This window comes from Mangifera indica, chromosome 9 (genome assembly GCF_011075055.1).
Source record: "Mangifera indica cultivar Alphonso chromosome 9, CATAS_Mindica_2.1, whole genome shotgun sequence".
Taxonomy (NCBI): domain Eukaryota; kingdom Viridiplantae; phylum Streptophyta; class Magnoliopsida; order Sapindales; family Anacardiaceae; genus Mangifera; species Mangifera indica.
The window spans coordinates 9,825,950-9,840,798 of NC_058145.1; the positions used below are offsets into that span (position 1 = coordinate 9,825,950).

Below are 14,849 nucleotides of genomic sequence, written 5' to 3' on the forward strand. Positions count from 1 at the left end.
CAAGGAAACCCATTAACTAAGTATCATGAACCTAAAAATCACATGAGCGGGTCCTAATTTCATGGTTAATTGCAACACATCTAATTGCTGTTTTTCATCACCAACATATTGAGCACCTTCCCAAAAGCTTAACAATATAGCAAAAGCTAATTAGTATTTTGTTGAAAAGTCTATCGAGTTTTTAATTTTTCTAGAGAGATAAACAGTGTATAAGGAATCGATAATAGACTAAAATTTATAGGATAGGTTTCGAGTATGAACCTATTTTGATTTATTTTAGTCCCCGTTCACTTTTTTTTAGCAAATTGTCCCCACCCACTCAGCTCTACTATAAATAATGTTTTGTTGTCTTTGTCATGAGCAAACCTCATGGATGAAATTGTTACTTAAAACAAATATTAGGGCCAAAAGAATCGAAGGTATATAACTTAAACCTCATGGATGAAATTCTTATTATCCAACAAGAAGTATACGTAGATACTACGTTAACTATTTAAAAAAAATTTATATCTTATTGTGAAGGAATCCACGGCCTCCTATCTGATTGCAAAAATTCAATTTGACATAGAAAAACCAAATATAATATTTACCTACATTGTCAAGAAGAAACAATAATTCAAAAATGAATACATTTTGAGGCAAAACTTCAATTTCTAAATAGAGTTCTAAAAAACTTAAACCAGACAAAATTCTTGCCTAATTTTTTGACTTAGGAGTCTCCCTCTCATTTTGTCAAAACCTCTGCGGAAAAAATCAACAAGGTTCCCTTCTCCAATAAAACAATATTCATTATTTATATACTAAATATCACTACAACTACTCACCCACCATATAGAAATGCCACGTGTCATAAAACTATATAAATATATTTTTTAATATTTATATTATTTGCATGCTTTCCTCTTTATAAATATTCCTAATTAGTCTGTGTAGAAAAATGCCACAACTTGGGAGTCGCCATGGGTCATAATTTTCCAATTTCATCTTCCCAAATCGCCATCTTCTTCCTTCTTTCATTTTTTGCAATCACCTTGGTCTCAGGGGAGAGTTTTGAATATGCAAGAACCCTTGACAGAAAGCTCTACGGCCTTAAGAAAGAGAAGCTGAGTCATTTTCGCCTCTTCTGGCACGACATCTACAGCGGCAAGAATCCTAGCGCCATGAAAGTGGTTTCATCACCGATGAATTCTTCAACCCTTTTCGGCGCAATAAGCATGATCGATGATCCCTTAACAGAAGGGCCAGAATTGAGCTCCAAATTGGTGGGGAAGGCTCAAGGGATGTATGCATCAGCTGCACAAGAAGAAGTCGGCTTATTGATGATTATGAATTTTGCTTTTACGCAAGGAAAATATAACGGTAGCACTATCACAATTCTAGGGAGGAACAAGGTGTTTTCCGATCTCCGAGAGATGCCGGTGATTGGAGGCAGTGGACTTTTCCGATATGCTAGAGGCTATGTTCATGCTAGCACTCACAAACTTGATTTGGCCACCGGAGATGCAGTGGTTGAGTACAATATTTATGTGTTACATTATTGATTAATAACATAATTGATTGAAGCTAGCACTTAGCTTCAATTGCTTAAATTAATTTTGTATTATGGTTTAGGTTCCTTTTTATTGATATTTATAAGATAAGCTATTTAAGTAGCCCTTTTAATAAAAATAATTTTATTTGTCTTATGGAATATTAATTAATGCTTTTAAAATAATTGAATTCAATCCAATTTAATTTTAAATATATTTTAAAAATCAAGAAATCAAATTTTTAGATCCACTAATTTTTGCGAGAAATCTACATCATCTATGTTTCAACTTCGATATATGGGTTAGCTCTCATTTATTGCAATTAGTTGGGTTTATTTTGATTAAAAAAATAACAATATATAATTATTAATATTTAAATATGTAATTATTATAATAAAATTATATATATTTATAATAAATATTAATTTATATACTAATAATAAATATTCTTATTAATTTTTACATAATTATTTTTTTATATGATGCTTCATTTATACATTAATTAAATTTCAATAATCAGAAAAATTTAGATAAAAATTAATAATAGATCGTGTTTTCCAAGTCCCAAATCACCAATTCTAGAATGCCACCGACAACCACGACAATTAATTGCCAAGACATTTTTCAAGTCCACTTTACCAAAAGTCTATCAATTAAGTGATTGATAAGACTATGTTGATGTGAATTGTTGTACACCTTGTTAAATGCATCAAATAACAATGACAACTAAACTTACTGAGCTTATTTATATTATTATGCATTAATTAATTTTATATTAAAAATAAAATAATATTTAATTATATAATAATATATTATTTATATATATAAATTATGTATAAAATATATATATATAATATTATTCTTATAATTTTATGAGAATTTTTGATAAAGTATCAATAATATAATACAAATATAATCGTTTTCTTTTTTCTATCACTGTTTAATTTCTTATATTTTATATGCCAAGACATTTTTCAAGTTCCAAGTCACCAAAAGTCTATCAATTAAGTGATTGATAAGACTATGTTGAACTGAATTGTTGTACACCTTGTTAAATGCATGAAATAACAATGACAACTAACTTACTTAGCTTATTTATTCATAATTTATATAGATAATATATTATTATATAATTAATTAAATTTAAATTAAAAATAAAATAATATTTAATTATGTAATAATATATTATTTATATATAAAAATTCAATAAAACTATATATATCTACTTTTTATACACAATTTGTGTATACAGATGAAGTATTATCATATGATTTGATGTTTCTTTATTATATGATGACACATATTTTAAAATCACCTAATTACATGATGACATATCACTGTATACATAAATTGTGTACCAAAAATAAATACACATAATATTACTCATAAAAATTATATATAAAAATATATACTCATAACATTACTCTTATAATTTTAAGAGAATTTTTGACAAAATATCGTAGTGTAATACAAACATAGTTGTTCTCTTTTCTCTATTTCCATTTAATTTTTTATATTTTATATGATATGAGATAAAGTTGTCTATAAATATAAAATCAAAACATTCTTATTATACGTATGAATCTTGAGATTTATTTTTATATTAATTACATAAAAAAATAAAATAAGTATATAATTTTAATTTAAAAGAAGATAATAGAGATTCTCTATAGATATAAAATAAAATAAAAGGATAATCTTGTATTCATTGAGAAGTTAATTTACTAAATAAAGTTGTTCTTGCCTTCTCCAAGAGATGGGATTTTACTAGAATTCCAAGTCCATCGACGAATAGGTGGCGCATCTGATCACTGTTCGAATTGTTTGTCACTAGCTATTTACTTTTTGAGTGTTGTTTTTGTATGTTTGATCAAACAGGAGTTTTGTCATGTTATAGATGCTAATTACTACTCTTAATTATAATTTTAAAGTAATTAATATTAGTTTCATTATATATATAATTATATATACAATAAAATTATATGTATTTATTTTTAATATATATATATATATATATATATATATATATATTTATATATATTATTATACAATTAAATGATTTTTAATTAAAAATAAAATAATATCTAATTATATTATAATATAGATTAAAATGTATATATATTTATATAACTAAAATGGGTATAAATACAAATTAATGCACTGATTTAAAACATGAAATATTGAAATCAATTGAAGCATTGAAATATAAATGATATTTGAACACTTTTCCACGTGCTTTTCGAAGATCTTTAAAGAAATGGGAGAGGAGAGAATTTTTAAGAGATTTTATTCAAGTGAAAGCATAGTTTGTTCTCCTAAGAGACTTAGGTCAATTTATATTACGATGCTTAAGCCATTACAATCATTACTTGTAAAGATCAAACATACAATTATCACTTCATTGAATTTTAAAAGCATCTTTTTCAGAAAATCTTCATCTTTTATGGATAATCCGGGTTCTTACGAAGCATTATTGAACTACAGAGAGTTTTGTCTTCAACTTTACAAAGAGTCTTCAGCTTTTGCAAGGAATCTTAATTGCATGAAATTTAATTGTCCTCGTCATCTTATAACTGAGACAAGAAATTTCTTAGTTAAAACTTTTAACTCCTTTTTGGATTTTGCCCCAACAAGAGATGATGAAATCATTGATTTGCTTTGGAGGAATATGACAATTTCAAAGGTAATTGCATTTGTAAGTTGTGGGATACTGGGTATATACGTTTGGACATTTTCTTTTGTAGCATGGGTATGGTTATATTTGTCATACCATTTAACTTTGAATTTTCTGGCTAAATAAGGGATTTGGGTGGTTGATTCGATGATTTCATATTCTCATGCAAAAATCCATGATAAATAGAATCTAGATGAGAAATAAAGCGTTGGAGAAGAATGAAATTCTTTTGATGAACATTTGAAATTTGATTTAAAATAATTGAATGATTTTTGAACTATTTTGAAAATATTTTTAGTATGAGACCAAATAGTTTCCACCTTTTAAATGAATCAACATAGGAATTTAAACAAAGTATTTCTTTTGAAGTAAATCACTCATGAGTGTCTAAGTTGATTGTTTTAAAAGAGCAAGACTTGAAACTAAACATATTGGTAATCTTATTATCTATAACAAGGAGGATCAGAATGGTGATGATAATGCTCAATGGCCTATTTCAAAAGTTTAGGTACCTTATGTAGTGGTGGACCAGTGCTCAAAATCAAATAGCTCAAATCTTTTTTCACATTCATATGGCACAACAATAGACATCTAGATTGTGTGAGTTATCTACATGCTTTTGATGAGATGTTGTTGGGATCATAGTTTTAAAAATTAGATTGGATCAATTGGTTTGACTGATTGATTCATGACCTATCAGTAAAAAAGGTTTACTTGAAATCGTTTTTAGAATTAAATAAAACTAAATTGAGCTGCTCAAATGGTTACAATAGGTAAAAAATTGGGTTTGATTCAATCATCAAAAAAGAAAATCATTTTTCTCAAAGTTTATTATTAAGACTTAAACCCAAGATCTCATTTATCTATTTTAAACTATATATAATCAAACTAAATTTATTTTAATTTTAAAATAATTTAAATTATATATTTAATGATAAATTATACAAATTTGTTTTAAATTTTTTTTAAATAGTTAATTAGATTTAATCACAAGTCAAATAATTTAACCATTAGTTAGATCCGACCATCCTTTCTAACAAGCCAATGCCTGGTGTGGTTGGTTTCGAAAACATTGGTTTGGAAGCTAGCAGACCACTAGAGACCGGTCAGCATTTCTTACTGGAGCGATCATCAAGTTGCTAAGCCTAGATAAATAACTGGCAAATGAAAAAGGGCGAGATTTTCTTATGCGTACCATGACCGCATTAAATGAATACATTTAAAAGACGAAGTCACTAAAGTTTGGGTTGGAGACGGCTGGTTAAGCCTACTTGGAAACTAGCGAAGGGATTAAGCTTTAATTACCAGTAGGAAACTTTATTACAAAAGAAAACAAAGGATACATACATACAATCATTTCGTTTTACTCTTGTAACTTACTTACTAAAATATTATCAAGAGATTTCCTTATTATATAGGATCTACTTTATATTATTAAAAGTATCAAGTCTTCTTTAGATCTTATCATTCACACACGCGCACACACACACACATATATATATAAAATGAGAGGTGAGTCTGTTAAGCTGTCTACTTAAATTATATATTAGAAGTGATCGTTAAACGTTTTGTCAGTCATCAATTAAGGGCAATACTTGAGACTAGAGAAATACACTTAAACTAATTTTATCATCAGAGGATTTTTGCCAACAATACCCCACTGGCTCTCTTTAACAAAGCCATTCAATATTCATCCTAGGCATGGACGAATATGCATGGAAGACCCTTCACCAATAGATTATCTCATATCGTATCCGAATTTCATTGTTATCTAAATTGTTACACTGTTATCTTTTCTATTTTATGTTTAATATCAACCATTGAATTCATACTTGTCAAATTATATTGAAAAATAAATTCCCAAATGCCATAAAAATCTTCCCACAAAACCAAATTTTGTCTCAATTTCCTTCGCGTAAATGCAGAATACATAATTGCTTCAGCTATAAAGCACAGCAAAACCAAGCAAGCAGCATGAGACTCATAGCTCAACACACGCCACCAGTTAAATTTAATTGTCCCCCACATAGTGAAATTTTTCCTAGCAGACGGTACAAAAAGAACTCTAATAAACTCAACCAAAAAATAGATCTTCAAAAACTCAATGTGAGCTTATCGCCTGCGCATACCACGGCCCCGGCCACCACAGAATGCAGCTCCACCACGCCCTCTGCCACCCATGGCACTTGCAGCTGCTTCTCCCTGAGCACTCTCAGACTGCACCATTTAAAAGCAAAGATTAAAACAATAAAAAGCTAAACATCAACAATGCAAACTTCCCAGGTATGTCCACGCTTCAGCCCCCACTAATCCTGACATATCAGTTGAGATTCATAGATATAAAAGTAACAAAAATAAAAAAAAATAGTTAGGGCACATGCAATAACTAAAGCAAACTGTTCCAAGTGCTTGGTGCACATGCTGCAATAATATATATCAGTAGATATAATTACAATTAACAATGCCTATCTATTAATACATATAAATGAATACTGGCAACTAGCTATATAGAAAACTAGTTACCAGACTTACGAGCATTAGGCTATAACGCTAGAGTATCATTATATGCTATCGTGTCAGTGCACTAGAATAATGGAGTATCAATGTGATAGTTCTCAAGTATCACCGACAGATACCCTAGTACCAAACTGTTCAGCTTTTGGCAATTTTAAAAAATAAGAGATTATTCTAGTAGAATTCATAGAGTGAAAAGACAAACAAAAAAATCTAAATGTGTACTAAGATTAAATGAGTTTGTTTTTTAGTAATAATAATGTGTTCTTGATAAAGTGGATTAATGACCTCAGTCCGAATAACCAGAACCATTGACCAAAGCCCAAGTTTGAGTTAGTGTGGTTAGAATGGAGGAACTGAAAAAGTCTGTTAGTGTTTATTAGATTTAAGAGGGTATTGTGATCATTAAACATGAGTGATCAACAAATGAACAAGGTTATAAAAAGTGGCTAAATTTTATTGCCCCTCCAATGTATGGTCAAATAAGTCAATGTCCAAGGAAAAGCACAGCAGCCCAATATTGCAGACAGCCCTGACGTGGAACCATGATTGAAAAACAAAAACAAAAACCACGACCTCATATAGACTTATATCATATAAAGCAGATGGGATAAGCTGACTTCTGAACAGAACAGTAAATTCCAGCCTCTAACAAATAGATCAACATAGGGAAGCTAATAGATCATTCCAAAGGTATGGATGAAGCACCATGGAGCTATGTAAGTCAACATTTGCTATATAAAACACTTTCAATATCAAAATCAGTTACAATACCTTAGGGTTTTTTACTGTCTCATCGACACTCAAGATAAGGCATGCAGCTTCAGTAGCAGCATTTATAGCATTAATCTGCAGCAAAGGAAAAGCAAACACCACAGGGATCAAGGGTGCAGATAACTTAAGCAAGGAAATATGACAGTCCTTGTTAATTAGTATTGAAGAAAATTTTGAAGACAGGTACCTTTACAACGGCTGGTTCCCAAACAAAGTTAGCAAATGAATCTGCAATTCCGCCAGTGTTGATATCCACTCCGTAAGGAGCCCCCTCGCCTGATTAAAACCAAGTTGAAAAAATTTACCAAGTATTTTGAGCCATATATAAATCCACCAAAACAATCAACCATCATCAACAATCAAACATGAACCCTGGTAAGGGGTAGAAGGCAATGTATCCACAGTATGGATGTGCGTATACAGAGAAACCAATTCATTGGAGAGATTGTGATGACTTAAAAATACAAAACTGGAAATACTAGAATGAATTACTACAAAAGACTAACCAGATGGAAGTGCATGTTTCTGTCTTAATTTATTCAGCACATCGGTTGCATCAAATCCAGCATTGTCACACAGTTGCCGTGGGATCCCCTGCAACATGAAGAAGAATATCTCAGAGAAATTATCTTATCAAATGCATATACTCTTTGAGAAAAACAGCAGTAGATCATTATATTCGAAAAAAGCATAAAAAAGTTCATATTCTGAGTTTCTATGATGTGTTGCCTTCAGAATTTCCAAGGCAAAGATTATTAATTATAATACTGACCCATATTAAGAGGATTAGAAACTGATAGAGGCATGTACGCCATAATCCTTACCTTCTAATAAAGCAAGATCATTGTAAATAATAAAATAGGCATATAGACTATTGGATGTTCAAGCCAAAACATGCAAAGTAACTATCGTGTTATTGGGGAGATTATCAAGCAAAATGAGAGAATATAATTTGTGTGTGAGAACGTGTGTAAATGCTTGACAGCGAAAGTAGAAATGGATATCAGTGAAAAAATACTTAGGAAGTAGATAAATATCCACTCCTACAAAAGTAGCCCATCAAAACTGGAAATGTGTATTATTGTATATGTAAAGCCTCACTTTCGCACGCACCATCTCCCACAGTCACTTTCGCTATGAAAAACCACTGAGCACATTAAGAACAGATATATTAGAAGTAAAAAATCCATTTTTGCCTTACTTTTGAGATTGAAGGAGTTGCCTGAGACCTTAATTAATTACTTTATTTATTTTTTGATACTAAAAAATCTCTGCCCTCGCATTTGCACCAAATTCAGAAATAAGCTCTATGTTAAACTAAACATTTAAATCTGTATTCTTATTTAACTATGTCCACAGATACTTTTGTAAAGAACGTATGAATCTCTGGTAAGAAGAGCATCATAACCAAACATAATGTACAGTTACTAACGATGATTCAAATACCCAAATCCATTGTAAAGCTTTTATTCTTTTTTCTTGATTCAATTTTTCAGGGATGGTTTGCCATAAAACACCTCCTAGAAGAATGGAGGTCCACTGTGAAGGACCAAAAAAAGTCGAGCATTGCTTCAACTCATTTAAACACACAGATATTCCCTTAGCATAAAAAGCTTAAAGTAATCCTGACAGAACTGAAAGAAAGAGTGAACAAACATTTTAAAACAATAATCCTAATCAAAGTCTCATTTTTTAGGTGCTGTAAGACAGATTTCTGTGAAACTTCCCACAAATCTGAAACTTGAACATCATGGAACACAATTTTATTAATCAAAGTTGCTAGATGCTTAATAGTAATACCAAAGATAAGAGAAACCACTATAACTTATGACCTCATCCAGAATGTTGCTAAGCTAGTTTGTACTTTATATTTAAAAAAAGTCATGATAAATAGCTGTGATTAATGTTTTATCAAAAAATTATATAAGCAATTTTATTTCCACCTTCAATTCCAGTAATTAAAGAAGTTATGGAGATGAATGACCACTTTACTTCACTAACACCAGTAGTGTTCCCCAAGCTATCAGTTTGACCCCAAAAGAAGTAGATAGCTTCAACAACATCCTGGTAAACCATTTTCATGAATTCTAAACCATAGAACCCCAATACCACCTACCTCAAGAGCTTTTGCATAAGAGTTGATAAAGAGCTGCGACTTTCCAGCAATTGTCCGTGCATGCTGCCTCAAATATCGGCTTATCTCCATCTGCCACCGAAAAAAAAGAGAACTCATAAGCAAGGCTGAATTACCATTAGAAATTAGACTATAGCATGCTTCATTAGATATTCTCGATCATACATCTACAGCACCACCACCAGCAACTACAGTGGAATTCTTCAAAGCCCTTCTAACAATCATGATTGCATCATGTAAACTCCGCTCAGCTTCCTCAATGAACTGGAGACAGAAGAGCAAAGAAAATCCAAGGTATCAATAATCATTGATTATAAATATTAATTCGTTGTTGTTTCAAAAGCAACAGACCTGATCAGCTCCACCACGAAGAACTATAGTGGCTGTCCTCCCCGAAGGGCATCCGCTGAATATATTAAACCTCTCATTTCCAACTTGCTTCTCCTCAAAAACTTCACAAGTTCCAAGAACCTAACAGCCAAAAAGGTCCCCAAATTAAAATTTAGATAAGTAGAAATATTCTTTGTAACATATGGGATGCTTGTGCAAGCATTATCTAAGGGAATGTATAAATCTTTTAATTTAAGTAATGGTGTCTTACTTCATCAATAACATTGTTCACAGATGTTTGCACAGTTCCACCAGTTGCAGCAGCAACCCGTTGCAGATCTTCTTCAGCAACACGACCAGCACAGAAAATATCTCGGTCAGCAAAATACTGAAACAAAAAGAATGTTTTGATTAAATTGCCAACATAATTTAACAATTTAAAGAGATTGCTTCAAGAAATTCCATGCTTTATATTCTATAAAGAAAAACCCAACACTTGAAAAAGATAAAAATAATAGTGTACTGTAGCAGAAAAAATAAACAGAAAACATAAAAGAGTAAACCATAAAAACATGTTATATTATATTCTTAAGTGAACTAACACAAGCAAATTTTATGAGCTCTTGTATGAAGTCATGATGTTAAAACTTGTAGCTATACAAAATTATTGTTTGGCTTCACCGAGTCAAGATATACAATAAAACATTTGCGACTTCTGTATTATGTACGAATGCAAAAGCTTTTCTCATATTGGATCAGTTGTTGGGAAAAAAAAAAACCCTTTTTACAAAGTACTCCAGTTCCAAGTGAAGCAGCAAAATCACCTGTGTGGCTAGATCACCAATGGCAAGCCGTGACAGGACAACTTTCGCTCCACACTGTACACACTTATCCAGCTTGTCATAAATGATATTCCATTCTGCATCAACAATTGACTGATACTGCATTGGATCCGAAAGTCTGAAGCAGATTGATCAAGAAACAAATAAGAGATAATAAAATAAACAAGGAAGCTAAAGGCTGTGCAGGAGTTGCACATATGAGAGATTATATAAAAGAAACCAACCTGATTTCAGCATTTTCTTTCTCGGATTTCAGTTCCAACTCTATGTTCAGCAAGAGTATTTTTGGATTTAAGAACTTCTTCGGTTGCTGTTCAAACCCTGCATATGAAAATGTCTTTTTAAAGGCAACTCCATTTACTAAGAAGGAGTCCCTCATGGTACCACCTGGAACCTGTACGAGCAAACCAATTCCTCTCACACTAATTTCAAACCAATATATCAAGAGAACATCAAAGTTACACCATAATGAAATGAAGAGAAAACAGACTAACAAAAAATGAAAAAAAAAATGTATCACAATAATAAAATCACAACAAGGAAGAATGCACTGACTTTAAAAGATTGTTACATATCAAAATTAGATCAAATAGTGCAATTTCAGTAGTTAAAATATCCTGTCAAAGCAAAAGTTTACTCTCAACTAAAGTAGAGAATTTTTCTTTTTTTTACCTTCCTTGAGTGAAGGATGTGGAAAGCAATTCCTCCACACTTAAAAAGCTGACTGAAAGTGAGTCTCAGGCTAATGGTGTCTAGAAGGTATTAAAACTGATAAATGTTTTTTTTTTTATGAAAGCACAATTCAAGAAGTTCTTTTAAAGAGAGAAGGAATAGTTCCTGTACAAACAAGAACCCAGAGCCAGCCCAAGTTTAGATTGATATCCTGTTAAACACTGGGTGAAGAGTTGGAGCATATATATTATGTTATGGGGAGGAAGGAATAATAGCCCCTGTGGACTCAAAAAATTTCATCAACCTTTTTCCTCAAAGAGAAAGCAACCTAAACAAGTCAAATTAAGGGAAAATGAAAATGATCAATGCAACTAACAATTTAGCCTCAATGCTCTTACCTAATGTTGGCAAAGCTGTAATCTGTAAAGTTATGTTTATCCCAACATTGGAATAAATGAACCTTTACCATGATAAAAATAAACTATACAACAAACAGCTTGGCCTAACTTAGAAACTTAAGTCTAGAAACGTAGTGGCTATTGACAACTTGAGATTCTTAACCAAAACAATGTGAAGAAGACATACCTTCTTAATTCCAATCAGATTCAACCTATCCTCATTCCCAATAGCAACAACAGAATCAACAACCATTGAGGCAAAGAACTCTTTCTCCCCACCAATAAGTTTGGAAGAGAGTGTCGTGGCTGCACATTTTGCCAGCAAAGTCTTCTTCTCTTCTAGACTTTTTCCCTCTATGCTAACAGCTAGTTCCTTGATCTTCTCAATAGCCTACACCAAATCGAATAAAAGATTTTAAAAATTAAAAAATAAAATAAAATCCCTAAGAATCAATTAAAATCTCAAAAGCATACATACAAACATAACATAAACATACCAAATGACTTGCAGTACGAAAACTCCTAATCAAATTCTGAGGGTGAACTCCATCTTCAATAAACGGCTTAGCCTCCTTCAAGAACTCAGCAGCAAGTAGAACAACGGTAGTAGTGCCATCACCAACCTCGGAATCCTGAGACTTGGCAATATCGACGAGAATCTTCGCAGCAGGATGGACAATGTCGAGTAGCTTCATTATAGTAGCTCCATCATTTGAAATCGTTACACTTCCCTTATCGTCGTGAATCAGCTTGTCCATTCCTCGAGGTCCGAGTGTCGTCCGCACCACATCGGCCACTGCCGTACACGCGTTTATGTTGCTCACTAACTGCGCCTTCCCTTGAGACGTGTCAGTCCCTTCCTTCAACAGTATGATCTGCGGCTGCTGCTCATTTCACAATACAATACTCAGTGTTAACTCTATACGGGTAAATTTAGTACCAAAAACATGAACTAGAGAGAGCGTTTTGGTTACTTACCAGCATGGCTGCCATTGCGGTTGCGTTTATGGCGGAGGAGGAGGTTCCGAATGGAGTCTTTAGGATTTAGTAGATGAGCAGAGATTTAGGGTTTTCTCTAATTTAAATGAATAGAGGTCATCCAGTTGGTTCTTGTTTTAGTCCAAATGACATATATGTAGTTATTTTTTTATTATATATATAATTCAAAAAATAAAATATTTTGTATCATTTATATAGATAGTTATTTTTTTATTTTTTATATATATAAAATTCAAAATATAAAATATTTAAAATACTTTTAAGATTTCTACTCACCCAATCATGACAAAAAAAACTCATTCAGTTAAAACATAAAACTAACTACCACCTTCAAATAGTCAAGTTGTTGTCACTCCATCATGGATAGATCAGCCAAATTGCCATAACTGATGTTGTCCGGTCACCGACAACCACATTTTCATCCCTTTGGATGCTTTCCGTTGGCAAGTTTTTATCATCTTCATCGATTTTCTTCTAATTTCAAGTTTAAACACCTAAAATATGTCAAATAATATGAGCATTGGTTTGAAAATTTATAGATTTGCTTAGTTTTTTTGTTAGGTTGATTTGAGTTTTCTTATATTTAATTTTGTTATATTGAAATAATATTTTGATTGGTATAAATGATATATGTGAGTTGGTAAAATATTTGAGATATATGATTTGGTTGATTTGTGAGGTGAAATGGTGAATTTTCTAACAACTTTTACAGTATGAAGGTTGATAGAGTGGTTAGTTGGTTGACCAAGTACCCAACCAACTAATTTATTTTTAAAAAATTGATTAGTCGGATGTTTAGCTAGTCATCCAACCAATTTTTGAAAAAAAATTTTGGTTGGTCAACCATATTTCTTTATAAAAAAATTGGTTGGTCTTTATAAAAAAATTGGTTGGTCCAATGCTCGGTCGATCGGCCAACCAATATTTTTTAAATTTTTTTATTAACTTTTTAATTGTTTTTAAATTTGTGTTTGAAATTTTTTTTAATTAGTTGTTATTTTTATGGTTCGTTTCAGAAATTCCCTATTAACGAATAGGATGGTGAATATAGGTTTCATACTACACAGATTTTGAGGCCAAGTGACTATCAGAGTGAACCTAAACGCAGTTATGAGGATCTGTTCTAACCTTAATATGAGTTAGAGAGAAATTTTCAGAAGAATATGTTTTGGACATTTTCTAAGCATGCGAAAACATTAAAATAGCTCGATACTCATGTACTCGATGTTGTTTCATCTTATAAACCGCAAGGATTATAGAAGAGAGTTATGGTTCCAAGTAAACGGTGTTGATGTTCAGTTTAGCCCAATGGAGTTTGCATTGGTGATAGGGCTAGTTTTTGGCGATGATATGAATATGTCATCACATGTATATATTTCAAAAGGTCCCCCAATTAAGGCAAGAATACTTTCTAAGGATCACATCAATTAATTATACTAATTTGAAAGCAACAATTGAGGCAGGTTGTTAGGGCATGACAGTGAGGATAAGGTGAAGCTAACCATCTTGTATTGTGCACGTAATGTTCTAATAAGGGAAGATAATAAGAAAGTCATCCAAGGTTGATTCATAAATTTAGTGGACGACTTTGATGCATTTAACGGATTCACATCTTTATTATACATTGCTCGTAAATAGGTTATTGTGGTGCACACCTACAGTGACATGTGTACAAGGAATACTTAACGACTGAAATTTTCTGTAACAGCATGAGCATTCCATCAAATCAACATTGTAAGACTTCTATCGCATTTCACCTACTAAATTTCTTTTATTGTAGAACCATTGTTATATTGTGTTATGCTGCGAATAAACTCCATGAGGATGGTGATTGACAACCAATGGTGGTCCTCGCCAAAACATTAAATGATTCGGCAATATTGGTAGTTATAATGTTGTATCGAAGCATGCTGAAATGAGTTCTCACCCATTTATCATATACAATGTCAATGCATTGGGATTTACAAGATAAATATACCTCAT

The 14,849-nt window shown here is 31.7% G+C and overlaps 2 protein-coding genes across 2 annotated transcripts; one reads left to right on the plus strand and one right to left on the minus strand.

Annotated features, from left to right (window-relative positions):
• Window positions 1-916: 916 nt before the first annotated feature.
• LOC123225218 (dirigent protein 22-like) lies at window positions 917-1,685 on the plus strand. Its single transcript, XM_044649127.1, has one exon. It carries the CDS (start codon window positions 960-962, stop codon window positions 1,539-1,541), a length of 582 nt encoding a protein of 193 aa, XP_044505062.1. The 5' UTR covers window positions 917-959; the 3' UTR covers window positions 1,542-1,685.
• Window positions 1,686-6,081: 4,396 nt separating this feature from the next.
• Window positions 6,082-13,005, minus strand: LOC123225919 (T-complex protein 1 subunit eta-like). The gene is made up of 13 exons (XM_044650278.1): window positions 12,846-13,005; window positions 12,365-12,751; window positions 12,055-12,258; window positions 11,022-11,191; window positions 10,780-10,915; window positions 10,227-10,343; window positions 9,977-10,096; window positions 9,791-9,889; window positions 9,608-9,697; window positions 7,998-8,085; window positions 7,679-7,767; window positions 7,492-7,566; window positions 6,082-6,420 (listed from the first exon to the last, which is right to left on the minus strand). Exons 1-13 carry the CDS (start codon window positions 12,858-12,860, stop codon window positions 6,316-6,318), a joined length of 1,695 nt encoding a protein of 564 aa, XP_044506213.1. The 5' UTR covers window positions 12,861-13,005; the 3' UTR covers window positions 6,082-6,315.
• Between the last annotated feature and the right edge of the window lie 1,844 nt (window positions 13,006-14,849).